General features: G+C 44.3%; 1 protein-coding gene across 6 annotated transcripts in view; it reads right to left on the bottom strand.

The window, feature by feature from the left end:
- The window catches only part of ELOVL5 (ELOVL fatty acid elongase 5), a 78,875-nt gene that overhangs the window by 7,328 nt on the left and 44,313 nt on the right, over positions 1-27,234 (bottom strand). For 5 of the 6 annotated variants that reach the window (XM_074988894.1, XM_074988892.1, XM_074988893.1 and 2 more), the window contains 5 exons: positions 20,940-21,005; positions 18,415-18,602; positions 3,469-3,546; positions 2,557-2,728; positions 435-559 (listed from right to left, as the gene is read on the bottom strand). In XM_074988894.1, coding sequence (XP_074844995.1) covers positions 435-559; positions 2,557-2,728; positions 3,469-3,546; positions 18,415-18,602; positions 20,940-21,000 — 624 coding nt within the window. In that variant the 5' untranslated portion in view covers positions 21,001-21,005. Of the gene's footprint in view, positions 1-434; positions 560-2,556; positions 2,729-3,468; positions 3,547-18,414; positions 18,603-20,939; positions 21,006-26,290; positions 26,331-27,234 lie in introns of those variants that run through there. The other variant, XM_074988895.1, reaches the window with a different exon arrangement.

Here is a 27,234-nt window from a genome sequence, read left to right as displayed (position 1 = left end):
ATGTAGGAAAACAGCTTTTTGCAGAATTAGAATAAAATGCCTCATTCACTGTGACTGAGTCACACGCATCATTCAGTCTGTCATCTCAGTACTGATCAATGACTAACAAATGCTTTAGAAGTATGCATTAGCTCAGAGTTGTTGCAAAGACACTTCATTTTTCTATGTATTCTCACTACAGAATCACAAAAAAATCCAGGAGCTATAGCACAGGAATAAATTTGGCTGCAAATCAGAGAAGAGTGGACAAAGCCACCACGAACTCTCTCTTTGCAAATTACCATTGTTACAATCACCATCCTGCAGCCCCCATTATTCTGGGCACAATACTTAGTCAAGAAATTAAAATTCCTCCCCTTTATTACATGCAGTGAAAAACAGCTCCGCTGGATCCCGAGAAGTCTGGCAGGGAGCCAAAATACTGAATAACTCACCAGCTGCCCCTGAGTAATGTATTTCTTCCACCACAGATACGGACGCATAGCTGGAATAGCAGACAACCCGTAGTAGGAGTACATGAGGACATGGATAAAGCTGTTAAGAGTGGCACCAAAGTATGCTAAAGGGAAAGACAGAAGGCATTTTAAATACCAAACACAAATCGGTGCATAGAACCTAAACAGTGCTTAGGAAGTGGGCAGTCAGAGATGGGGACATTTTTAAATGTTAGCAGGACCTTTTTAAATAATCATTTCCCCAAAATTAGGATGTCAAAGAAAGAGTCAGACTCTCAAAAACGGCAATAAGCGCAGGGCCCAGGACTCTTTGCAATTGTGCACGCAACCGGCGCATTTTGTGCCCACGTTCTCCACCTACTTATGAGGTCCACTGATCCAACCAAGTATCAGAGAGGAAGCCGTGTTAGTCTGTCTCTTCAAAAACAACAAGAAGCTCTGTGGCACCTTATAGATTAGCAGAAATTTTGGAGCATATGCTTTCATGGGCAAAGACCCACTTCATCAGATGCAACTGACAAAGCAGGTCTTTCCCACAAAAGCTTATGCTCCAAGATTTCGGCTAGTCTATAAGGTACCACAGGACTTCTTGTTGTTTAATCCAACTAAGGTTCTTGTGCATTTTAATGTTCAGGCTGCTCAGAAAAAATGAGGTGGCAAGAGGGTAGAGGTGCACAAACACATCCAGAAGCTAAAGTTTCACAAGACTACTTTTAGGGATATCCCCCTTAGCTAGGAAATTCCACTGAAACTAGCATCTGCTTTTGGTTATAAGAGACGAAGTTCTGAGAATTTTCAAACCCTTCAGAGGGCCCATTTTATTTGCATTTGTTTACAATGGCTTCTCTGTCAGTACAGGATTTAAATTTTAGCAGCTGATCACTAAATTGCAAACTGCTATCAAAGCCCAAGCAGAACAGTTAGCTTGACACAAACACAAAAACAAACCAACCCCCAAATCAACAGGGAGTAATTAAGCATTTTAAAGACCATTTTAACATGTGATATCTTAGCTTTATGACCACAAAAACCACACAAAGAAGTATGTGACTTCTCTCTAAAACTGTGGTTTTTAGACCCCTATGTTTAAGATTTCTAACAGGGTCTGCACCTCGATTTGAAATTTTTGGGAGCTCTGCAAATGAAAAACAGCTGAAACTCATTGTTCTAGAAGAGCTACACATGCACATTACTGCAGTTTCTGTCCTGTTCCGTTGTGCTCAGAACTCAGAGGAGGTTTGAAGAATGCAGCTTTTCTATACACACAGGTGGTATTTCTTATGCACACCACACTGGTAAGAGAGACTGGTCCTGTACAAACTTTCCTTCAGCAAAGCTATGCTAATGTCTATCAACACAGCCACTGGCCCACAAATAAACAATGTTAGTCCCCTACATTTTTGTCGCTTCCCCTGTATTTTTATGCTGATGTATTTAGGAAACAATCATCAGTTAAAAGCAACTGAAACTATAAAAAGAACCCAAGGGAAATTGCCAGAGGACAGCAGTATTTAGTAAGGTTTTAAACAAGAGGAGAGATGGGAAGAGAGACAAAAGCACTCCGTCTAGTTCAGGAGCACCCAAGAGACACAGACTTTAACTGAAATAGTTATGGCCACCCCCAGACAAGAGAACAAACTAAAGGGAAAGACACCCTGACTAAGGAAGTTTGATGGATTCAGATAATGGTTTGATTTTTAACAGTTATGGGCTTCCAAGCCTGAATTAAACTCCTCTTTCTCCCAGGAAAATTGGCTTGAATATTTCCATGTGCTGTCTAAGCAAAGCTGACACAGGTGTCAGAGCCACTCCACAGCAGAGGGCAAACGGACAGTACCTGCTGCAAAACTTATTCTCTGTTTACACTGAAACACTTTCACTGTTCAGCCATCGCAGCAAACTCCTACAGGCAGCGCCATACCTCCTAGTACTGGTGCTGCCTGTAATTTAATAGAGCAACTTAATTTTTGATGCGTTTTAAGCAAGATGGATCAGATCTTGAGACTGAAGTCAATGAGAATTGTATAAATTCTGTGGCAGAATTTAGCCTCAAGCAAATCAACATATGTCTGTTGTAGGTTCTCCCCACCACACTACTTACAGTGACCACAAGGCACCCAGTTCATAACAAACCACCAGATGTTCAGCATGGTTGCATGGTGATAGACATGAAGAACAGTGATTTGGTAATTATTTTTCCGCAAAATAAAAAAGAAGGTGTCCATGAATTCGATGAGTTTGGAGAAGTAGTACCACCAAAGGACACGTATAATCTAGACAGAGAGAGGGGAGGAAAAGAAAAACAAACAAACAGTCATAGAACACTTGAAGGGGAAGGGAACTCAAGGGGTCATCAGTAAATTCAGGGAGTTGTGTTCTACAGCTATTAGGTGTGGTTTACCCTGCAGTTCTCTGAAGTCAACATCATATCTAACTACTTTTAAATATTTAGGGTGATCCACTGGGAAGTTCAGCACGTTTCTTTTATCAAGTTTTCTTTAAGAGGCACAAGTCTAAGGAGGTCACTATCAGTGAGAGAGAGAAGGATATGAGAGGATATTTTTTATGAGGCAACTGAAATGCACTGAATTACAAGACGGAACGTCTAATCAACGTATTCCTGTTATGTTCTGTGGAAAACACAATCAGAAGAGACTCTACTCCACTTATCACAGAAGTGGTTTTCTGAGCATGGGGGAAAAACAATTCACACCAGGATGAGCAGGTAGGAGGAAGAGAGTAATTTTTAAACATCAGTTTATAACAACTTGAATGTGCTCAGATGCCACAGTAAGGGGATAGCATATGTTAAACATACACCCAGCCTGAAGATGTCTTTTCAAAGCAGGATTAGATCACAAGTTTTAACAAGTACTTCTGGTGCACTGACTAATGTGAGTTGGGAAGGGGGAGGAACTGCTTAAAATGTGGATATGAGTAAATATTGCTCTGCTCACCACTAATCTGCAGAGGCATTCTGAAGTAGCAACTGAGTTATAACAAGCAATGTTACCTTCATATCAGCTTCACCTCCACTGTGTGTGTCCTGACAGAAGAAATTGTATCTTCCTTCCCATACGCCTGTCACCAGCTGCCAAGATGAAAGAAATAAGGAGAAATGTCATGAAAATGCTGCAATTTACAATACACCTGAACCCTGCCTGCAGCTTTACTGAACAATTCTGGGACATCTAAAATGGGATATTGCATCAAAATTTATACTCCAAATAATGACGAAGTCATGGTAGCAATTAAAAACAAAAGTTCATAACAATTCCATCTTCCTCCCTGCCACCCAGCCCACTCCATTTACTCTGCCTGGGACTAAACAAACTGGTAAAGGTCCCATCTTTATCATCCGAAAGATTTCTGTGTGTTTTTGAATAAACCGATTTTAGAGTACAAAATCTTTAGACAAGTGCCACAATTCTGTAGAAAGCAGCCCAAAAGTAAGGTTTTTTCCTCCTGACTTTTTGAAGATACTAACTTCTGTGTGTACGGATTATGAACTAGGAAATGAAACTGTTGGAGTTTTATAGCCCTTATACTGCACTCGCAGTGCCTTCTGATGGCATAAGTACCAGATGAATGTTTCCTTTGTACCAAAGGTTGCCTCATGCCTAATACTCCAGAAGGAACTGAATTCAAATCATGATGATGGTTTTACTTGCTTGGAAATAGTTCACCTTTCCTACATTACTATTATTATTATTATTATTATTATTACTCCTCCTCCTCCTCCTCACATTTTCAAGGATTATGTATTGTCTGAACTCATGAAGAGTTAGTACTCTGCTCCATTGCGATTCTCCAAGATTACTTTACACACCAAATCTTCCAATGCTGGCATGTTCCAGCCAAGCAGATGACTACCTGTATAGCATGGGTGATTGTTCACCTCTTGGCATTGTGTGGGGTAGTAATTTGTGCCTACAACTCTTCTGACAAAAGGTCTGAGCACCCCCATCACATGTACATTAACGCTTTGAACCAGGCAGTAAGTTTTCACTCCTTTTTTCTGTGCCACTATGTTCCCATTACACCTGGTGAACTCTTGCATCTGATGTCTGTTTCTAGCCTTGTAGGGTAGGTCTACACTGCAACTGGACACTTGCAGCTAGCCTTGGCCAGTAACTTGGGCTAAGAGGCTATTTAACTGTGGTGCAGATGTTTGGGTTCAGGATGCAGCCTGATCTCTTTGGGCTCTCCCACCTCACAGGATCCTAGAGCCGGGGCTCCAGTCTGAACTCCAGGAGCCTGGATCAGCTGCCACAGACTGCTGCTTGCTGTATGGACATAACCTTAGATTCCCAGCAGTCTTCCCCATCCAACATTAATGTTTCTATTACAGTATCCACACTAGTATCAAGTTTGGCATTTTGGACACATTTTGAAATAAGAGTGATAATTAATTTAGACAATTTCCAGCTACAAAAAAAATAGTTCAACCCTATCTCAGAAAAACAGTTCTGAGCAATCATTGATGAACAACAGTTGTCCACTTCTGGCCCCAACTACTGGGTTAGCAACAACACTTAATCACAAGTACTTGCCAAAAAAATGCTAAGTTGAGAGTTTCCCCCAGCCAGTGTCACTAGGAATGACTTGTGTTTCAAGGAGTTTTACACAGCCGCTTAAAATGATGTAGTTAAATAAAGAGAAAGATAAAAAAGTGTTAATTTACTTGCACATACCTAAAAATTGAAAAAAAGGCAGTCAAGTAGCACTTTAAAGACTAACAAAATAATTTATTAGATGATGAGTTTTCGTGGGACAGACCCACTTCTTCAGATCCAAGTCCAAAGTAAGCTTGTCACCATTTTTGATATTCACCACTACCACCACCACCACCATTTAAAGCCTACACTTAGCTATATGCTAGTCTATTCTACACTTAAGAATCCTCTTATGAATGGCATGTATGAAAGCATCAAACTGAGCATCCCCATACCACAAATGAGAACGTCTTATTGGAGAAGGCTTCAGCCTTGCATGCGACTACAAGCTAAAAGAACCAAACACTACACCCATGTAATCTATTTCGTTAGCTTAAGCAATTGCTCTCCCTTCAGCAAAAACCACAAATCTACTGTTATACTTCTCACCAAAGAAGGGACCCCCGATCTCTGAGCGCACACACCCCCCGATCTCTGAGCACGCACACACCCCAACCCCCAAAAACATGCCAAAGAATCACACATCATTTTGGACAGTGAGTGATGCACTGAAACCATAAATTATGGCAGCATGAAATGAGCTTGGACTAACTGAAGCCTGAAAAGCCTGTACAGATTCTTCAGCTCAGGCAGGTTAGTCAAGTAGCATAAAACCTTGTAGCAGCACATTGTGTGGAAAAAGTTTATATAATTTTCATTGTTCAAAGGGCCATTAAAATGGAAGAATAATCACAATATTTACACTGTAAATATTTTAATAAGTGAAGATTTGCTTCAGTCAACAACCCTACATACCATAGCTTATTTTTTTCCAGTATGTTGAAGTTGTGCAATCCAAGGTAGGTTTGGTTTTTTTTTAACCTTGTAATTAAACCTGGTATAAAGTTTTTTTTTTCACTTATGTAAAGTAACCAAAGCATTAACTTTTTAGTCATTTGTTTCCAGAACTGCTCACAATACACTCTGCTTTTTTAAGCATGAAAAATAATTGGCCATGCTTAGTTTTTTCTAAATTACTCAAGTTTCTTTTAGCCACATTTATTAGCTCTACATTATTCCAGCACATATCAAAAGGACAATTAAGAAACTAGTCACAGCTGGGACACACTGACCTAACCAGTAATTGTTCCCAAATGTACTATTCATCTAGCTGCAAGCACTGAGATGACATGTTGTTTATATTAATGTTACTGTCTGCAAAACCTGCACAATTTTGTGCTATCATTTGATGTACAACAGCTTACTAACTCGTCTCCCACGCCTCCTCTTGGTTTACAGGAGACAAGACCAGTGCATCTTACTGCTGATATTGACTGGCTCTGTAATGAGCCTTGACTCACCTGGGAATCGCTAATGTTGTGCTTACAGCATAAGTAGGTTCCCTAACGGCTTAGGGCTCAAGATCCCTGTACTTCTCAGTTGTAACCAGGCAAGTCCTGTAGCTTTACCTTCAATTTGGCAGGAGCCCGAATGGTGTTCAACTCTCTTTTTCCCCTATGGGAACAGTCAATGCTGGATCACAGACATGTCTTTTCTTGGCAAACACTGCAGTGTACAATAGACTGACTAAAAGAATGAAAATGCAGTTACCAGCAGAAACAGAGAGTATGTGACGTTAGCCACTCTAACATGGGTCGTGGGTAAAGCTGCTGTTTGGGGAGACGAGCTCCCCAGACGTCGCCCTGCTCATACTCCGCCCCCGCTTTGCCCAGGCCCCACACTCTCCATTGTCAACCTTTTCTCTTCCCTCCCACCTCTTCCAGCCAAACCCCTGAACCCAAATGTAGCAAGTATCTGAGTGGTAGTGGTGGTGGTGGTGGTGCGGGGGGAACAAACACACACACACTCACTCTCTTAAAAAGTCTTTCTAAAGAAAATGGAGCATGTTTTCCACCGCATGCCAGATTGTGAAGACTGGATGTGCAGAAGGTTAAAGTACTGCATTTGGGAATTTAAAAAATGCCACTCATGGGTTTTTTGATATACACTGAAGTTGGTCAGATTTATTTGCAAAAACTTTGTAGTAAGGGCAAGTCAGTTGTCCTGCTGGATACATTAAATATTATGGAATACCTGATGCAGCACTTTGTTTTACATTTTTTCTATTTTAAACTGATTTTACATTTTAAATGTGCTCTTAAGCCCTCACAGAGATTACTATGTATTTAACACACTGAAATGAAGACATTATTTTAAATTAAATTAGTCCAAATGGTTTAGTGCATTCATCACAAAGTTCATTGCTTTTAAAAAAGGCCACACAAGTTCACCTGAAATTTCATAAGCTACCTTTGCAATGATTTTAGGTGTAACAAAGGATTTTCTCTCTTTCTAAAGGTACTGATTTTGGTGGAGGATTTGTTCCATAGTAATTAAAATTAAATCATGTGTTTTTACATAAGGGTGGTCTTTTGAAAAAAGTTATTTAAAAAACTGATTTAAGCATTTAAGGCTAAAGCTGAATATTCAGCTTGTGCATCTAAAAACCTACACAAGATTTTTTAAAAAAAGAGAGATGCAATTTTATAACCTTCAGCAACAAACTAGTGAACTATCTAAAGCCAGTTTTAAGCTTAGGTCCTGCAGATATAGTAATACACAAGTATTTTTGTCAGTAAATCAGGGTTGGCATATGCCCGTTAAATGGCTTCCGTACCACTTAATGGCGCCGACACAGGTTTCACGTTATGCTCATAGGTCTGGCACACTGGAAGGCTTTTCACTTTGAAACAGCTTCACTTCCGAGGAAGTGTCACTTGTCTGAAGGCTGCAACATCCTGTTGTGAGTGTCTTCAGGAACAGTCAGAATAGGGATAGGAAGAGGGGAGGAGTCCAACACCAACACCCTGGGGAGGCATTCTCTCTCATTGCCTTTTACACCTGCCACCCATGCACTCAAGCAACTTTTAAAATTGCCAGTCAAAATTAACAATACCATAAACCCTCTAGTTTCGCAGAGGTTGCACTGGGTAACTCAAAATTTTTGCGCGAGTCGAGGGGAGACTGGAACCAGGCTTGCAGGAGCAGAGAAACTGACCAAGGCAGCAGCCCTGGTCAGTTTTCTGGCTCCAAGGAGTGGAGGGGAGCTGGGGGTCAGGGCCTTGCTCTGCAAGTGGAGAAGAGCCGGGACCCAGGCTGCCGATTGGTTCGCAGTTCCCCGCCACTCCCGGGACAGGCAAACCGCACCTGTCATGGGCAGCAGCCTGACTCTTGCCACCCTGACAGGAGCAGTTTCTTGCTCCTGTCAGGGGCGGAAGCTGCTCCAGTCAGTGGCGGCAGTGAGTCAGCTGCTGCCACTGCCAGGAGCAGGAAATTGCTTCTGTCAGGGGTGGCAAGAGTCAGGCTGCTGCCCCCACAGGAGCCGTTTCCCACTCCTGTCAGCGGTGGCAGTCATGTTAACCCTGACACACACACACACACACAAATTTGGTTGCGCATAGAGGGTTTACTGTATGGTCATTTAGTACTGAGGAACCAGAGTAGAACCTTTATTAACATGAAGCAAACACCCTTCAGTTAAGACTTTGTTTCTGTCCTTACGTTATAGCCTGTACTTTCTCCCCATCTGCTTTCATTTTTGTTTTGTGTAATTAGGTTATTGAACTTTTTAAACTTGAACGTTGTAGTTTCCATTTGTGTCAAAGACCCCCTGAACAAAGTAAGAGTGTTCAGTCAGTCAATCTTCCCTGACAATGTCGGGATTGAGGCACCTTAGTGAGGCTATGGGTACGAACTTGCTGCTCTATTGGTACAGAGACAGAAGTTCAGCCTCCATGCTGTCAGAAAGCTTTTCCAATTAAGATAAGGGACCCAGTGACAGCATGTATTGGCAAATAAGGAGTGAAGAGGGGGACTTCAGAAAAATAAGGTTTCAATTTCTGCCTCTTCTCCATTTTTAACCTAAAATTCTTGTGATCTGATTTTAAGAAAGCAAACAGCAGGAAAGTCAGTAAACATTTGTCTTTCCCAATATAAGCATCTCCAGACAGATTGTTTCAAAACCTAAAAAGGAAGCAGTCACTTCTCTCCTTGGTTTACAAGACCTCATAAGCGATGCTGTCTCTTGAGTGCAAAAGAGAACTTTGCCTTTGCAGTAGGAGTCTCTCAGACTACTCACAGGCCCACCTACCAGTTGCTGACTGTATAAATCTTTTGTCCATCTTAGATAAATTAAAAGAACACCATGTATTGATTAAGGTGGTCACTTATACGTGATAGAGACTTCACCATGGACTAACTTTCTCTTATTTCGTTCGATTTGTCCATCACTTGACTCGTTTTGCCAATGAAAGCCAAAAAAGTTAACTAGCTAGTTATACAATAAGAAAACAGGCTATCAATTTAACGAAGGCCATGTCTACAGGTCTACTTATTCTGCTCCCCAAGCAAAAACCATGTACAGTTTTGCAGGTAGAACTGTGTATAAATTAGTGACTTCTGCTGCACAGCTCTGTCAATTAGATATCACACCTCCTCACATCCCTGACCAACACAGCAATGATGGAAGGGGTCTATTCTTGGAAAGAAAGGGCTTGGCGATCTACTGATGGAAAGTGGTACATGAATTAACTTCATTTTTATACAAGAAAACATACTATGTGAAATGGTGAAAATTTCTAATGCAGAAGGATGTTATAATTTAAGGGCGTACCCTGGGTCCCACTGAAATTAATGAAAATTCATAACTTGTAAAACTTAATATTTCACATTCTAAGAGTGACTGGATATTTTCTAAAAATTACAAAAATTTGCAGGGTAGCTCTCAATGACTTGTCACATTAAGCTTGTGTAAGTCCAAATGATCTTCAGAATGAAGCTGTTAAAATAGATCATGAAAAATAGAATATGAAAGATTTGCCTGCCCGGCATGGGGTGGGGGGTGGAATCAGGCATAAGGGGCTACTGACAAAGGGGTTTTTTGCCAGCAGAACCACGCCTACACTGCTTGATTTTTGCGGCAAAAATACAAAAACAGTCTCATGAATATGTACATTAGCTGCACAAATATGCACATTTTGTATTTTCAAGACTGTTTATTTGCATTGAACTGTTGGCATTTGGGCTCAGTGTAGAGACAGCCTTAGTGTGTATGAGTTCAGGATTTTATTTTCAAATATCAATGAAATTCAAACCTTTCTAAGCTATAAAATATTTTAAAATGTTATGATATTAAAGTGTTATAGCAACATATATGTCCTCAGTTCTGAAGAGCTACGTCTACACTGGTATGCTACATCGAAATAGCTTATTTCAATGTAGCGAAATCGAAATAAGCTATTTTGATGAATAGCGTCTACACATCTTCCAGGGCTGGTGCCGTCGGCGTTCAACGTCGACGTTGGACAGCACTACATCGAAGTAGGCGTTGCAGGGGAGCATCTACACACCAAAGCGGCCCAAATTGAAATAAAGGTGCCAGGAAACGCTGCAGACAGGGTCACAGAGCGGACTAGCACTTCCGGGGCAACAGCAAGCCGCTCCCTTAAAGGGCCCCCTCCCAGACACACTCAGCCTGCACAGCACGTGGTCTGCAGAGCCACGGGCACGCACACCCGTCAAAGCAGTATGGACCCCCAGCAGCAGCAGCAGCAGCAGCAGCAGCAGCAGCAGCAGCAGCCGCCGCCGCCAGAGGACCACACACCCGCCCCTGGAGGAGCGGTGATTGCCCTGCTCAGTGCCATGCAGGAGGCAGCTGACCATCTTTTATTTCAGGAAGATGAGCTGTCCTCGGGGGATGAGGAAGCAGCCCCAGACCTTGCTGCCCTCCCAGCCCCCTCCCCACCGCACACACCGCCGGCTGTGGAGATACCCCACAAGCACGGACTGGTGGGAGCGGCTGGTGCTCGGCGAGTGGGACAACGACCGCTGGCTCCGGAACTCAGAATGAGCCGGCAGACATTCCTGGAGCTCTGCCAGTGGCTCACCCCTGCCTTACGGCACCAGGACACCCCCATGTGACTTGCCCTCACCGTAGAGAAACAGGTCGGCATCGCTGTCTGGAAGCTGGCCACTCCAGACAGCTACCGATCCGTAGGGCAGCAGTTCAGCATGGGCAAGGCCACTGTCGGGGCTGTCCTCATGGAGGTAAGAGGACCCACAGTGGGGGGGGGTAGCCTGGGGGGGAGGGCCAGACACACCCTGCTCTCTCATGTCCTTCCCCTGCAGGTCGTCTGCACAATCAATGCCCTGCTCCTCCACAGGCTCGTGCAGCTTGGGGACCCGGATGCTGCCATCGTGGGGTTTGCCAGCCTGGGCTTCCCAAATTGCTTTGGGGCTCTGGATGGGACCCATATCCCCATCCGTGCCCCGGAGCACAGCGAAGGACGCTTCCTCAATAGGAAGGGATACCATTCTGTGGTCCTCCAGGCCTTGGTGGACAGCCGGGGCCACCTCTTGGACATTTATGTTGTCTGGCCTGGCAGCACCCACGACGCCCAGGTGTTCAGAAATTCGGGCCTGTGCCGTCAGCTGGAGGCGGGAACCTACATCCCCCGGTGGGAGATCCCTGTGGGGGACACCACTATGCCCTTCTGCCTTGTCGCAGACGCGGCGTACCCCCTCCGGCCCTGGCTCATGCACCCTTACACAGGCCATCTCACAGCCAGCCAGAAGCAGTTCAACACACGCTTGAACCATGCACGCCAGGTGGTCGAGTGCACTTTCAGCCGCCTCAAAGGGCGCTGGAGGTGTCTCCTCACCCGCCTGGATGCAGGCCTCACCAACATCCCCCAGGTTGTGGGCACGTGCAGCGCACTCCACAACCTGGTCGAGAGCAAGGGAGAGGCCTTCTTCCAGGGCTGGGCTGTGGAGGCTGGCAGGGCCGATGTCCAGCCACCCGCTGCCCCCAGTCGCCAGGTCGACCCCGAGGGGATCTGGGTCTGGGAGGCCCTGTGGGCCCATTTTGACCAGGCTGTGGGGTGAACACTGGCAGGGCCAGCTGCAGGTGAGCCACCCACTGCACGCCCCTATCCTCCACAACACTCCCTGCCCCCACGCCCACACCACAGAGAACCCGAGAGCACCCCCCACACACACTTCTGTACAATAAAAAAATGGAATTTTTTTAAACAAAACCCTGTAACCCTTTGTATTATTATTAATATGAAAAACAGAAAAATAAGGGGGGAACTATGTACATGGGGGGGGCAGTTACAAAACAGGGGTAGAACAAAAACTGTTTACACCGACATGGGGGGAATGAGTCCAAAGGAGGGGGCCTTGGGCGGCAACGTCCTCGGCCACGCACCCCTATTGTCCTGCGCCTGGTGTTGGGGGGGGCGCGACATACGTCTCAGCCGGAGGCCTGGTCGAGGCTGCGTGGGGGCCAGGAGAACCGGCAGGTACAGTCAGGTGGTGTCCGGAGGCCCACGGTCCCCCTCACTGGCAGGCCCCAGAACAGCCAGTGGTGGAGGGACAGCAGGCGGAGCAGCAGGGGGGGCCAAGTGCTGCGTGATGGCATCGAACATGTGCATGAAGGCCCCCCAAGCCTCCTGGCGCCAGGCCAGTGCTCGCTCCTGGAGATGGAGCCGCCACTCCTCCACCTGCAGGCGCCACTCGGACACCTCCAGCTGACACCGGAGGGTGGCGAGCAGCTGGGGGTCTGTGGACGCCCGCAGATGGCCCCGCCGCTGTCGGACTCATCCTGGGGCTGGTCCATGCTCCGCCGAGGGGCTGGCCTGGGGGGATGGCCCCGGTGGGCTCTCCAGGACGACAGACGCCGCGCCGGTGCTCTCCGGGCCCTCCGAAGGTGTAGCTGCGGAACAGAGGGGGGAAGAAGAGTGGAGACAGCCATTAGTCTGGGCCGACCCGTGGCCCTTGTCCCCCCACCACTCTGCTGCTGGTTCCCCATCCCCATCCCCCAGAGATGCTGCTGCAGATGATGATGGGTGTCCAACCCACCCCCCGCCCCGGGGGACCCTAGGTTCTGCTCCCCCCATCCCCAGGGATGGGGCATGGCGCTGTCCTGCTGGGGAACAGGGACTGATGGACTCTTCTGAGGGACATGCCACTGCTGTCCTCAGGGCCATGGTCATCTGGGTGTGTGGAGGGCCCTGGTCATGTCTCTTGTCCCTGCCCCTTAACCCCAGGGGTGTGCACCAGGGGGGTACATACCTGACGCTCCACTCCCACGGTCGGGGGACACCCATCGGGCGGACACCCTGCTGGAGCTGTGGAAGGGGAGGGCGATCTGGAGCCCCCCCATCGCTGGAGGCCCCTTCCTCTTCCTCCTCCTCCGGTGTCCCAGGGTGGACTCCTGGGGGGGGCCCCTGGGGTGCAGGGCTGGCCTCCGGGGCAGACTCTGTCTCCGGGGCCTGCTGGGGCTCGTCGGCCGATGTGTCAAGGGTGGTCGGGGGGAAGGAGGTCTACCGGGGGCCCAGGATGGCCCTGAGCTCCCTGTAAAAGGGGAAAGTGGTGGGGGTGGCCCCAGACTGGCTGGCCGCGTCCCGGGCCCAGGCGTAACCCTGCCGCAGCTCCTTTACCTTACTCCTGACATGGTCAGGAGTGGGGGCAGGGTGACCCTGGGCAGCCAGGCCCTCGGCCAGCCGAGCGAACACATCCGCGTTCCGCCTCTTGCTCCCCATTACCGGGAGCACCTCCTCCTCACTCCAGAGCCCCAGCACGTCCCGAAGCTCGGCCTCCGTCCAGGAGGGGCCCCGCTGCCTCTTCCCCCTCTGGCTGGCAGGCTGGGAGCCCTGGGTCCCCTTCCCCTGGGCTGGCTGGCTGCCATGGGGTGCAGGATGGTGGGCTGGGGCTGCAGAGAGGCGTGCAAGGCTGTGCATGTGGCTGTGCTGCTGCCTGCACGAGCCCTCAGCTTCCTGCACAGGAAATAAGGGGGCGTGGAGCTTTAAGGGCTGCTGCACGCGGCGACCATAGAGCTCAGGGGCTGGAGAGAGCGTCTCTCAACCCCTCAGCTGATGGCCGCCATGGAGGACCCCGCTATCTCAATGTTGCAGGACGCTGATCGTCTACACGTGCCCTACTTCGACGTTGAACATCGAAGTAGGGCACTATTCCCACTCCTGATGAGGACAGCGACTTCGACGTCTCGCCGCCTTACGTCAATTTCAACTTCGAAATAGCTGGCTAGTGTAGACACAGCTGAAGGACAGAGGCCCATAGTGGTTAGCCTTCATTGCACCTTAGCTGGAATGTATGGACTTACTTGTATGCTGATCTCATTATCTGAGGTTGTAGAAAACTCATTCCTTTAAAAAGGATTAGCAAGCAGCTTTCTTGTCATGACTTGAAAGTACTGCAACAAGACCCCTCATAAAATATAGGCAGAGTAACTACAAACTGCTAAAATTCTGTTGTCAAGCTGTAGTCATAAGTGTCAAATATGAATAGACAACAAAGTGTCCATAGTACATCACTGGTAAATTTCATATAAAAACACTGCATTTTCTAACAGGCTGCTGGATTGGACAAATATTCTGATATTATTTGCTCGCAACAGAAATGCATATAATGCAATTTAGCTTATAAAATGTTAATAAATAAATATTAAATGTGATGACTTAAAACATGCCCAGGTTACGGAGGCCAATAACATTGAATATAATGCTGAAGCTTTGTGGGTGCCAGTTTATAAGAATAGTTATATATTGTTCTGGCAAAAGACCTCCCGGACACCCCCAGTTGCGCTACAAAGATGTCTGCAAGAGGGACCTCAGGGAGGTAGACATCGAGCTGGACAGCTGGGAGGAGTTGGCAGACGATCGCAGCAACTACACAAGGGCCTTCAGAAGGGTGACATCGGGATCAGACAGCTTGCAGAGGAGAAGTGAGCCCACAGAAAGCACACTAAGGACCTGCCAGACACCCATTACACATGCAACAGATGCAGCAACGACTGTCACTCTCGTGTGGGCCTTCACAGTCACAGTTGACACTGCAAGCGATGATCCCAAATGGAACTACAAAGGGCGCAATCCATAGTCTACGTAGACTGAAGGATGCTACTACTACTACTACTATATATTGTACTCACCAGACAGGGTAAAGAAAGAATAGTAACAGAGAGAAAGCTGTGCTAGCCTATATACTATCAAAACAAAAGAGCACTAAAGTAGCACTTTAAAGACTAACAAAATAATTTATTACGTGAGCTTTTGTGGGACAGACCCACTTCTTCAGACCATAGCCAGACCAGAACAGACTCAATATTTAAGGCACAGAGAACCAAAAATAGTAATCAAGGTTGACAAATAAAAAAAAACAATTATCAAGGTGAGCAAATCAGAGAGTAGAGGGGCGGGAGAGGAGGAGGATTTTCACAACAGTCTTGAAAGAGAGGCTGCTGAACTCTCTTTTATATTCAAATTTGACACATTAACACGTGGTTTGAACCGGGACACAAATTTTCTGGGTCTTTATAGGGGCCCTTTTGCATACTTGGCTTAATCTAGTTCTTCACTCACTCTCTCTCTCTCTCTCTCTCTCACTCACACACACACACGCCGCCTTCTACTCTGATTTGGTCTCCTTGATAATTGTTTTTTCTGATTTGTCAACCTTGATTACTGTTTTTGGTTCTCTGTGCCTTAAATATTGAGTCTGTTCTGGTCTGGCTATGGTCTGAAGAAGTGGGTCTGTCCCACGAAAGCTCACCTAACAAATGTTGTTAGTCTTTAAAGCGCTACTTTACTGCTTTTTTGTTTTGAGGGTAAAGTAAGGTCACTGTCTGGCTAGCTGGAAGACAAGGGATATTATCCCTTTAAGGGCTCCTCTACAACAAGTACGGAGAAGGAAAGATTTGCAGTGATAGACAGGAAAGGCAATATACTGCTGAGGTAATGCCAGGAGAAGGCTACTGCACTTCCCTTCCTGCTGGCTGAAAGTGTATTACTGTGGTGAGTATGCCTATCCCCATGCAGCCCCAGAGAGCACCCTCTTTTACTGGGATCAAGCTGGCAACATCCACCCATGAACTTGACAGAAGGACCAGGTTCTGTCTGATCTGCTGTGGGCATTCTGTTCTTTGCCCTCTTCCTTTGAGGGGAGGAAGATGGGAAGGAATCTTTCGGTGCCAAAGTGTATGTGTGCGGAGGCTTTTTCTCCTTCCCCACAGTAAGTCTGGGACCCAGTCAGTGGGCACAGGGCAGCTTGGTGATAATGCTGTGCCCTTAGCGCACAAAACTCTTGGCAGATATTCTTTATTGAAAGGACACAGTTACTGGCTATGATGGATTGGGAAAGGATTTACAGGGAAGCATCCCTTAAGGAACTGAAGAAGGGAGAAATCTGGAGCACCCACATCTGAAACGGCAGAGAGAACTCTCCTCCCCGGTTCATTTCAAGCAAGGGGAGGGCAGTGGCATCCCAGAGCAGGATAGCTGGGACCTGGTTGGGGACTATTTGGATGTTAAGTAAAGGCTGTTGAGCTGCACTATGCTGGGCACTATCCAATATTTTAAGTGAATAAAGCTGTGCCTTGGCCAGACCATGCCAGATGGGTAATTTCTGTGAAGACAACAACACCGAAAACAAAGTTGCATTATACATGTGTTCAATGACATTCTAGTTTTTAAGTTTAAGCTCTTTCAACTGATTATGTAGCCTATAGGTGAGGTTTTATTTGTCCCTTCCCCATAGCAAAGAACTCACACTGACTGTGTGAATTTATGGCTGTTTTCCAAGCCACATGAGTAATGCCAAGCAAGGATTTAAAAGAAAAAAAAAAAACCCCAAAAAACCGAAAACATGCATTTGATTAAGCAGAGATGACAAGACAATTAGTGCTTAAGAAGTGGGGAGAGCACCATGTAAAACAGAGGCAGTTCCACTGCAATACAACTGTAGAAGCTTTATATCATATCAAGTTTATGAAATATTGCATATGGACTAGTGTGAAGGAATAATGTCTAAAGAAAGCAATAAATAATACCACTATGCATAGCTTGTATAGTGCTTTTCATCAGTTACTTGTTTTACTAAAGGTCACTATCACTACACCCATTTTACAGATGGAGAAGCTGACACACAAAAGTGTCAGTAAATTGTCCAAGGTCATTGAGTTGGCCAGTGGCAAAGGCAAGAACTGAACACTGGTCCTCTGAGTCTTAGTCCAATGCTCAAGTTTCACAAAATCAGACAGACATTAGTGATGAAAAAAGACTTAATAATTAGTAAGCCATCCTCCCATCCCATTATAAAAACTTCCTGGGGAAAATATTTTTCTGAGTGCTGGAAAGAAAGAGACCAACTGCAATGGGAATTTATCTATGCTTACTACAATACCAAAGAAATCTGCATTTGTGTATTTGTCTTAGATTAAGATCTTTGTCATAAGTCTTCAGTGATATTCCTTAAACTTAAATTTATCAGTAAACATATTTGCATGGACTAATCACATTTACATCATTATTTCCACAAACGTGATGCTTAAGATGTTTAATAAATTACTTCAAACTACATACTGAAAAAAATTAATTAACCTCAGCATACGTGAACATTCTTATTGACCTTGTTGATTTTGAGAAGAATGGAAATGAAAGTTTCTGAATCTTTATCTTTTTAAATAAAACAGTGGAAAGTGCCATTCCAAGTTGAAGGAATTATATTAACTAGTCTCAGAGAGGTAGCTGCATTAGACTAACTTCATAAGAAACAAGCAGTCTGGTAGCACATTAAAAAGACTAACAAATTTAATAAGTTACCTAATAAATAGTCTTGAAGGTGCTACCGGACTGCTTGTTTTTTGTCAATTATTATTAAATAATCCAATTTTAACTTTGTAAAAAAATGAAATCCTAAATGTGTTATTTCTGTTTTGGAACAAAAGTTGATTGAGACGAGGTGATTCTCAAAGGCACAAATGCAAAGATTAAGATGTGTATTTAAACAAAATTATATTCCACGTTTCCTGGTGAGATGTGATGTAACCACCCCCTTTTTAGAACAGCCTGGCTGTGGTTCTCTCATAGGTGAATAGTTAGGAACCACTCTAATAATGACAAGGCTTACCTGTAGGCTATCACACATCAAGAAAGTTGAGTTTTCCTCTTCTATTGTGAGCTGAGGGAGAACTGCACATTGCAGAACAACTTATTTAGCTGTTGAGCCTGTACAGATCTGCTATACCATCCTAGGGAAATAATGTAAGTGCCCATATGACATTAGTAATAATAATGGTGATACTCTTTGGAGAAGTGACCAATGTAGAACTGTTGCAACACTTCTGCACTTAATTTTACCAAGTCTACCAATATGCACAGACAGGTTTTTGGTGTAAGTGGGGGTTAAAAAGAATACTGCAAAAACAAGCCAAAACCCCCTCCTACCTCATAAAACATATAAAGTGACAGTAGCGTCAGTCCAAGATTATAGACCACTAGAATTCCCCGGCACGAGAAGGGTTGTTTGTTTTGCATGTACTTTGGTCCTAGCCATACGATTAATAAGTACAAGACAGAAAAGATAAAAGTAGGTGTATAGTTATCCAAAAGAAGCCATCCTTTTACTCTGGGATCTGAAAGAGAATGAAAAAAAATACAAAAATTACTCTCAAATTTACCAAATGGAAATATTTAAAAAACCTTGAGAAAAAATGTTTTCCTGACAAGACATACAGTAAAAAAAAAAAAAAACCAAAAAAAACCAAAACCACCAGATACAAAAGAAACAGCAAATAAACTTACTAGAAATGCTGATTGTTTTGAATTACACATTAGCTTTCATACATAACAAGGTTATATTTAATCAGAGTCTTGCTTAGAAAAATGCAAGTAACTTTGTTCTCAGTGAAAACAATGCTTTTTAAAATGGAGTTATTGTTGCTAAGCATTTTAAACTATTACAAAATAAATTTTAAAGAAGATCAAATTCAATATGCTGGTTTTCTGTTTCTTTTGTTTCCTCCTCTCTCCCTAAAAGTCTCAACATAGCTATCTTTGCAGAGTCATATCTGCTAACTGTATTAATAAAAGCAGTATATTCTTACCATTTTTATTTATGCTAGTCCTTAGAAGCCAGGATGGTTAAGAGAAGGAACGGGATTCCTTATTGTGCCTCACACACTGTATCCAATCAATAGGTTATACCCATGCAATGCTAAAGAGGACATTGACTTTATGCAAGCGCTAGCATGCTTTTGTTTTTAGAGATGATGTATAAGAAGAATGGACAAACATGTGACAAGCTGATTTGGGGCGGTGGGTTGTGGGGAGGAAGTTTACAGGACTGGCAAGCAGAAGACCTTTTTAAAACCAGTAAACTGAACAAATCTGATATGGATACAGCATTCAGACAAATGTGATGCCCATTTTACAAAATCACTATTTCAACTGAAATGCACCTAAAGAAAGGGGTCAAAAGATGGTTTAATACAAAATTTACACCAATTCAGCTTGGAGCTTCTTCATTGTCAAAGGGTGGCTGTTTCAGTGGAGTCCAGAAGCCATACTATAGTTTCAGGAGTGGGGGAGGAGAATCTAAACTGCAGTCATAGGATGCGACTGCATCTCACAAAGCAGCGTCATTCCAGCTGAACTAGCTGTACTCGCAAAACACTGACCCTGAAGCAGGACAGGCTACAAAAGCCCCCTGTTCCCCCACAAACCTTCAGCCACTATTCAGGCAGTTAGCTCATGTGGGTGCTGATGCAGCTACAGCTTCAACTCATCTGCTTTAGTTGTGAGATCCGGTACCAATCTCAGGTTTGCCCATATGAGTTGCAATCACAACCCACAGCTGAAGTGCAGACATGTTCCAAGATGAGGCCTTCAGGCTTGGTGGGGATTGGTTTAAAGGTGCTTCTTTTCAGAACACTGTTTTCAAACGTGACAAACAAATGCGCAGCATGAGTATCTCTCTCCTTTTGGCAGTCACTCAACAATGGAGTAGGATGTCTTCATGTCACCTTCCTATTTGCGAGTCCGTCGATGGCTGATCAGCCCAATTTTGGAGCCGCAGGTCTTATCACAGAAGGGGCAGGTGTTGGTAGTCCTTCTGCCATTGAGGACTTTTAGGATTGTTCTTCATTTGGACCCTCCCGCTTGACCTTGCTACCATGGGTGACCCTACTGGGAGTACAAGATTCCCTATAGCATTGCTCTTGCGTTCATTGTAAACTCGTCGTAGTGAGTGAGCTTGTGTGTTCCAATCTGGAGAGTGAGCATGAGTATATACAGATGTGTATAAAGCCAGTGCACAGACAGACAGACAGACAGACAGACAGACAGACAGACAGACAGACAGACAATCTCCCTCAGCTAAAATACAGCATTTTGTTACTTTATCTCACAAAGAAAAGAAAAAGGATCCAACAAAGCTGAGCAAAACTGGATTAGAGGCATGAGACCATAGTGATGTTAAGAAACATAGAAGATAAGAACTAATTCATTTGGAAAGGAAATGATCTGACCGTCATTTTAATTCATGAAGTTTACAGAAGACCAAAACACTTCAATTTATCCTCCATTACTACAAGAAAATACTTCATAAAAAGAAAACTTAAAGCAGGGTACTTTTCATGCAATATTTAATTAATATGTTGAGTCAATTCATAGAGTAAACCCAAAAAGCAGGTCGACACTTACAGGAACTGCAGTACGTTAACTCAAATAAGGTTTCAAGGCCTGTCATCCCAGGCTCTTCATTCAGTAGCATCAGGTGCACCCTTCTGTGCAAAACTGGTGTTCAGAATTTGGTATTTATGAGAACCAAAGCAGCCGACAGCAAATACTATCCTCTGCAGGATTCTAGAGAGCCACTATCTTACATTATGGAAGTTTCTCTACTCCAATATCTGCATTGGAACTTTGATTCTAGAAATTACATGTACATGTTTATAAAATGAACAATTTACCTCTTGGCCCAAGCCAGACATCCAGGTAGCTATTGATTGTTTTATCCAGGGATTCCATCATACAAGCTATAAAAAACAGAGAAAGTCAGAAAAGTGTAATTTCTGTACCCGACAATGTTCACAGAAAACTGGGGCATAAATCCACCAACACTAGCTCATGATGAGTTGAATAATTTTTTGAGGAAAAATGTTTTAAATTGGCTTTTTGATGGTTATTTAAATAATTATTTTCCTTTTAAAAAAATCAACCTGCTTAAAATTAAATATATTAAATCCCTTTAAAATAGTTCAATAAAGAATACACATGCTGAATCCAGGAGCCACTATGAAAAAAAAAAAACCAAGAGTTAAAACTGCTTTTCTATAATAAGCAGAAAAAGACATCCAACTTTTGAGATCCTGCTTTATAAATACAGCACAAAGCTTGTGTGCTGTATAAAGGACTTCATCCTGGTGTGTGTTTTGTGGTGTGTGGTGCAAAAGACTTGACAAAGTTACCACTGGTGTTGCAAACCACTCTCCGATTCCAGGGATCATCCCCTGATCTCACTTGGACTGCCTCATATTGCCATTTTATACGTTCTCCTTAACTGAATTCTGACTGGCTCAGTTCTCAGCTCATGAATATTTATGACTCTGCCCACTGTTTAACTTGCTCTTCAGCAAACAGGGGCTGGAGGGTGGGGGAATAGTGACATTAACATATGCCCAACATTTAATGATGCTTTGCTCAATAAAGAAATTGTATATGATGCTGTATGTATTTAATTAAATTCTAGTTACCATCCAACTGCTGCTTTACACAACTCATGAACAAAAAGTTCATTACATTATTCATAATTTTCTAACATACTATAATTAAATAAAAATCTTAAAATATTAAGCTATATAAATTGTTCATCTAAATTATATATAACAGCTTTTCCTCCAAGGTAGAAAAAAGCTACTTAGTTCAGTGCAAAGCTTCCATTAGACGACACCTAAATACATATTAGGGCTTCTCCACACTAGCTCCCTACTTCAAAGGGAGGATGGTAAGTAGGGTGTCAGGAGATTTTGAGGAGTAAAGTGCCCAGGCACTTCAAAGTACCAGCGGTTGAGCCACAGCTAGACACGAGCCAGCACTTCGAAGTTTAAACACTTTGGAGTTGCCGTGGGGGAGAATTAGCTTAATGAAGTGCTGCACATGCACCGCAGCACTTCCTTAATAATCTCCCGACACTCTACTTACCATCCTCCCTTCAGAGTTGGGAGCTAGTGTAGAGGAGCCGATTAATGTACTTGTCAGCAACCTTTTCAAGGCAGAGTGCTGACATTTGGACCTCCATGTACACTCCGAGTGCTGGTGATACTTTTTAAAGTCACTAGTAGTGCTAGTTACAACAGCTTCATTAACAACAATGCATTAACAACAACAATTAACAACCATTTAATAAGGGGCACATCTGGACCTACCTGTGCCCAAGACGTGCTGAAAAAACTTCCACCCTTACAGTCACCATATGTGCAAACCCCCCTCCCATGCCTAACAGATACAACTTCCCCTTGCATTTGTGTACAACCAGCTTCTTCTTGCACCTGCAATGCGTACAAACCAGCACATTCCCCCTTCTTACTTGCTGTACACTCCCAATATGTAATTACCTCAACTGCCACACATGCAAAATGGTTATTTGCAACCACAAACCAGGCAGTTATGCAACCAGCTCTCCACAAAGCACAATGCAAATCTCAGCAGAGGAAATACAGAAGGGAATCAACAAAGTGAAATAGTCAGATTTGGAGAACAGAGCATTGTTTGAGGGTGGGGTGGGGTTTAAGGGTCAAGTGCTCCCAATCCTAATAGTCCCCAGTGCCAAGTGGGGGGGGAGCTGCCCAGTTATATTCTCATTAAATGCTCATCTCAGTGGGGGGAGGGGCAGCCTAGTTACACCCCTTTCCTCGTTAACTGAAAACTCCAGCTTCAAAACGCAGGGGGAAGAGACGTGGGGCTGCACAGGCAGCATGCTCCGCCTCCCCACCCCGCCTTGCTGCGAGCTAAGGAGTGAATTACGCCCCCCAGCATGCGTGTGCACACACAGACCTCGTGCCCCCATTGTGACAAGGGAAGGGGACCTCCCTCCAACACTGAGGTCCCAGGACTGGGCCCAGCAGTATTGACTGGGGTTACCATACACCCTGTGTTTCATGGACATGTCCTCCCCTTCAGTCTTTAAACAAACTGTCCACCTGGGCTTTTAAAAAAAACATCTTAAAAGGTGTCCAGGATTTTAATATAGGTTGAACCTCTCCTATCCCCCGTTCTCTCTCTCTCATCCCTCTCTTATCCAGCAGGAGCACAGACATTGCTGAACCGGAGACGGAGCTGCCACCGCCAGGCGGGAGCACCAGGTGGATAAAACCTACAGCAGCCTGTGGGGGGGATACATAGGAGGAGAGGCAGGGAGGAGCCAAAGCAAATCACATGCCAGAGAAAATCAGCTCGCGTGCCGCTCTTGGCATGCATGCTGGGGGTTGCTGACACTTGCATTAATGGCGCTGTGAACCTATGAGAATACACTTTCCTTTAGAAAGTAACTACAGCACAAATGGAAAGAGGTTAGAAGCTTGTTATCTAAGGCTTTCCACTTGTTGATTTAAAATCAGTGATTTTAAAAAAAAATCAGCCTTGATTTGATTCAACCCACCCTCCACTAGCCTGCTGCAGATACAGCATCCTCACGGACCCTGATGAAAAGCACTAACAATTGCCTGGCATGCTTTTGTAACCCAGAGGCACGCAGACCACTGAGAGGGACAGTGAAGTCTGCAGCCTTCAGGGGTCAGCCAGTTGGCTTTTAGCTTATGCAGTAGAGACTTGTGGGTTTGATGCCTAAGGTCTGCAGACATTAAAGTATGGTCTACCTTACTTTGAGCAACCTGATGCGCCCTAAAAAGCTTCATCAGCAGGGTCTAGACCCGTGGTTCTTAACCTCTACTGTAGCCTGCACCCCTTTGGTTCTCAAAATATGTTCTCACACGCATCTCAAAAATGGAGATGGGGGGCCTATACGCTTTTAAATGTATATAAAACTATTTTACATATATTTAATGTTATTACTCTTCACAAATATAGTACATTAGGCCTCCAAAATTAGGCAAGTACTACCCAGAGATGTTGTGGAGTTTTGCTGTGGAAGCAAACTGTAACCCACGCGCGAACAGTTAGCGGCTAACTGAATTCAAACAAAGCCACTGCGCTGCCACATTATCATCTGCACACATATCAGGAAATGCCCCGCAATGAGGCAGTACACTGTATTTTGTAGTGAGATAATTTCACTACAATTAGCTTAAAAACTTGAACAAAATTTGTTTGTATATTACAGTAATCATTTAATAATGTATAATGTTAATAAATACATAGGTCTGATGAAACAAAATAGTTGTATTTACATGTCTGTGCTTAATTTGTGTTTGATAATTTACCTTCTTAAAACAATCTGGCATGCCTCGCACCCTCAGATAGGCATCGTGCACCCCAAGTTAAGAACCAATGGTCTAGACAGATACTTAAGAAATACATCTACACTACAACAGAACACCCATGGCTAGCCCAGCATCAGCTGACTGGGGTCATGAGTCTTCTGCTGCAGGCTATAAAACTGAAGGCTCTGGGATCTTTCTGCCTTGTAGAGTCTTAGAGCCCAGGTGCTATCCCAAGTGTAGGCACCTACACTTACAGTAAACCCTTAACATATGCACAGCTGGGAGAAGAGGATTTTAGGCAGCTGCAGGCAGCTAGGTGAGCTAAAAAGCCTTCCCCCAGCAGTGCAGCTGTCAGTCTAAAAGCCATGCCACTGGGGAAAGGCAGGGAGAAGCAGCCAGGAACCCGACCAGTCCTGGTGGGCTGTTTAGTTTCCCACGTTCACAAGCAGAAGGGAGATGGGAACCAAGTGGCAGCCTGGTTCCCCCATCTCCCACCCACAACTTGCACAAAAATTTGATTTATGCAGGGGTTGCAGGAACACAACCCCTACTTAACTTAATTGAGGGTTTACTGTATGGCCCCACAGCCCAAGTCAGCTCACACAAGCTACCTGTGGGTGTTTCACTACAGTGCATGCATATCCTCAGTGCATTGCAGGCTAGTGTGGGGTTGGCTCATACCCCATTTGTTGTAAACAAAATGTTTGCGTATATAAATCCACAGACTGCTTCCTTTGCAGAAAATTTTAAGCATGGTATTGTCAAACTCGTGTTCAAACACTGACTCCCACCCCAGGAAAATCATGAGATTTCTTCTCAATACCTTTAAGCCAAGAAATAAACAACTTTGGGGTTCTTCTTGTTGTGGGCCCTTAGCGTATATTCAGATCATCTTTACTCTGCAACCACAAGGACTAGAAGGCTAGATTCCCACTTTATTATTATCCTCCAGAAGTTGGAGTTTTATGCAATTTATGTGACACAATAAAAGTCACCAGAGCTGGCAGTATTAAGTGCTGCATTTTGGATTGACCTTACAATGCATCTGACAAAGCAGCCTTTGCCCATGAAAGCTTATACTCCAAAATATCTGTTAGTCTATAAGGTGCCACAGACTTCTTGTTGTTTTTGAAGATACAGACTAACCCGGCTACCCCTCTGACACCTTACAATGAAAGGCTTCCACAACATAGCCAGTCCCTTGTAACCAGTATCACCCCCACAACCCCACCCAATAACCCATGTAGAAAACAAATGGAACACGAGATAGTCTGTATCTTCACAAAACAAAAAAGAAGTCATGTAGCACTTTAAAGACTAACAAAATCATGTATTAGATGAACTTTCATGTAGTTGACTATTCTGGATCTGAATAAGTGGGTCTGCCCCACAAAAGCTCATCACCTAATACATGATTTTGTTAGCCTTTAAAGTGCTATATGACTGCTTTTGTTTTGTGACTGAACAAAGATACTCTCCCAGTCAGAACCGCCACAATAGAGAGGAAAAGCCAGAGACTCAATGGTGTCCAGTAAATCTTTACTACTGATACCAAAGTTACATGGAAGATGCTCAGTTTCTACTGTGATTGCAGCATAAATCAAGGCTTTTTTTCTGCCTGGCGCCACCATTTTGGCAGGCGGGTGGACAGCTATGAGCCCCATGTGGCTCTTTAAGGAGCCATTTGTGGCCCCTACTGCTGCTGCCACCGCTCTCTCCTGGCTCCCTGCCTGCTGTCCTGAAAGAGGATTTAATTGGTTTAATGGCTGTTAAGTCAATTAAATAGAGTCCTTTCATCACATCAGGGCCCTGGGACCTGCCCCTGCCATACTCTGTAAGGGGTGGGGGGAGAATGACCCAAAGGGCTGGGGAAAGCTATGCACCTGTGGTGAAGAGCAGACAGCCAGGTGAAGAAGCAGCAGCGGGCAGCAGCACATGGAGCTTCTGGTCTGGGTAAGGTAAGTCACTGAATCCTGGGTGTGGGGCAGTGTGAAGCAGTTTGGGGCTGTGGGGTGGGTCAGTGAGGGACAGCGAGAGGTTGAGCCTCAGGGTGGGAGTGGGAGCGGTTTGGGGCTGCAGGGAGGTCTGGTACCTTTCTTCCTCTAGGGGAAAAAAAAAAAACTGAGTATAACATTTATTTCAGTTAACTTTAGTGTGAAAGAACAGAATGGTGTGAAGGATTTTGAGAAGTAGTAAGTTGTCACTTAGAGGAACAAATAAAAGCTCCACTTCTTAAAAACTTCTACAATGGCAAAAAATACTGAGAATAAAGCCAGATCAGAAAGGGAAAGGGGTCAAAATGTAAAACATATTCCTAAATATAAAGACAGTGTTACTGGCATCTTATTGTAAAAGTAACACTTTACATTTCAAAGCAGAAAACCTGAAATCTGCACAAGATTTTGTTAACTGAACAAAAAAAAAAATTTTTAAATCAATAGAGTGTAATCTGCTCACTGTTTACCTGCTTTCTAAAGTAGGCTTTTCAACATTATTTCATAAAGGTTTCAAATTTCAATTTTAGTGTGAGCTGTCATGGGTGGAGAGGGAGGGAGAAAGAAAAGCCAGTGCTGGAGGGGATGCATTACTTGTTAATCCAGTAAGCATCTTTCCAAATGACTGCTTGAAGCAGCTATACAAGGACCAGTCCTTAACATATGAAGATCAAGAACAGCCTTACCAGAGATGGTTAAATCCCACTGCTTGAGGTCAGAGACAGGGTGGGGGGGGAGTCTAGTGGCATACTGTACGTAAACACTGAAAAAAATAATAAGAGACAGCCCAAGAGCAAGGGCTGATGCTAAAATAGCTCTGGCAAGAGAACTTC

The sequence above is a fragment of the Carettochelys insculpta genome, chromosome 3 (assembly GCF_033958435.1).
Source record: "Carettochelys insculpta isolate YL-2023 chromosome 3, ASM3395843v1, whole genome shotgun sequence".
NCBI classification, from domain to species: domain Eukaryota; kingdom Metazoa; phylum Chordata; order Testudines; family Carettochelyidae; genus Carettochelys; species Carettochelys insculpta.
Note: the sequence above shows the minus strand (reverse complement) of the source record. Positions and strands in the feature narration are given on the sequence as shown.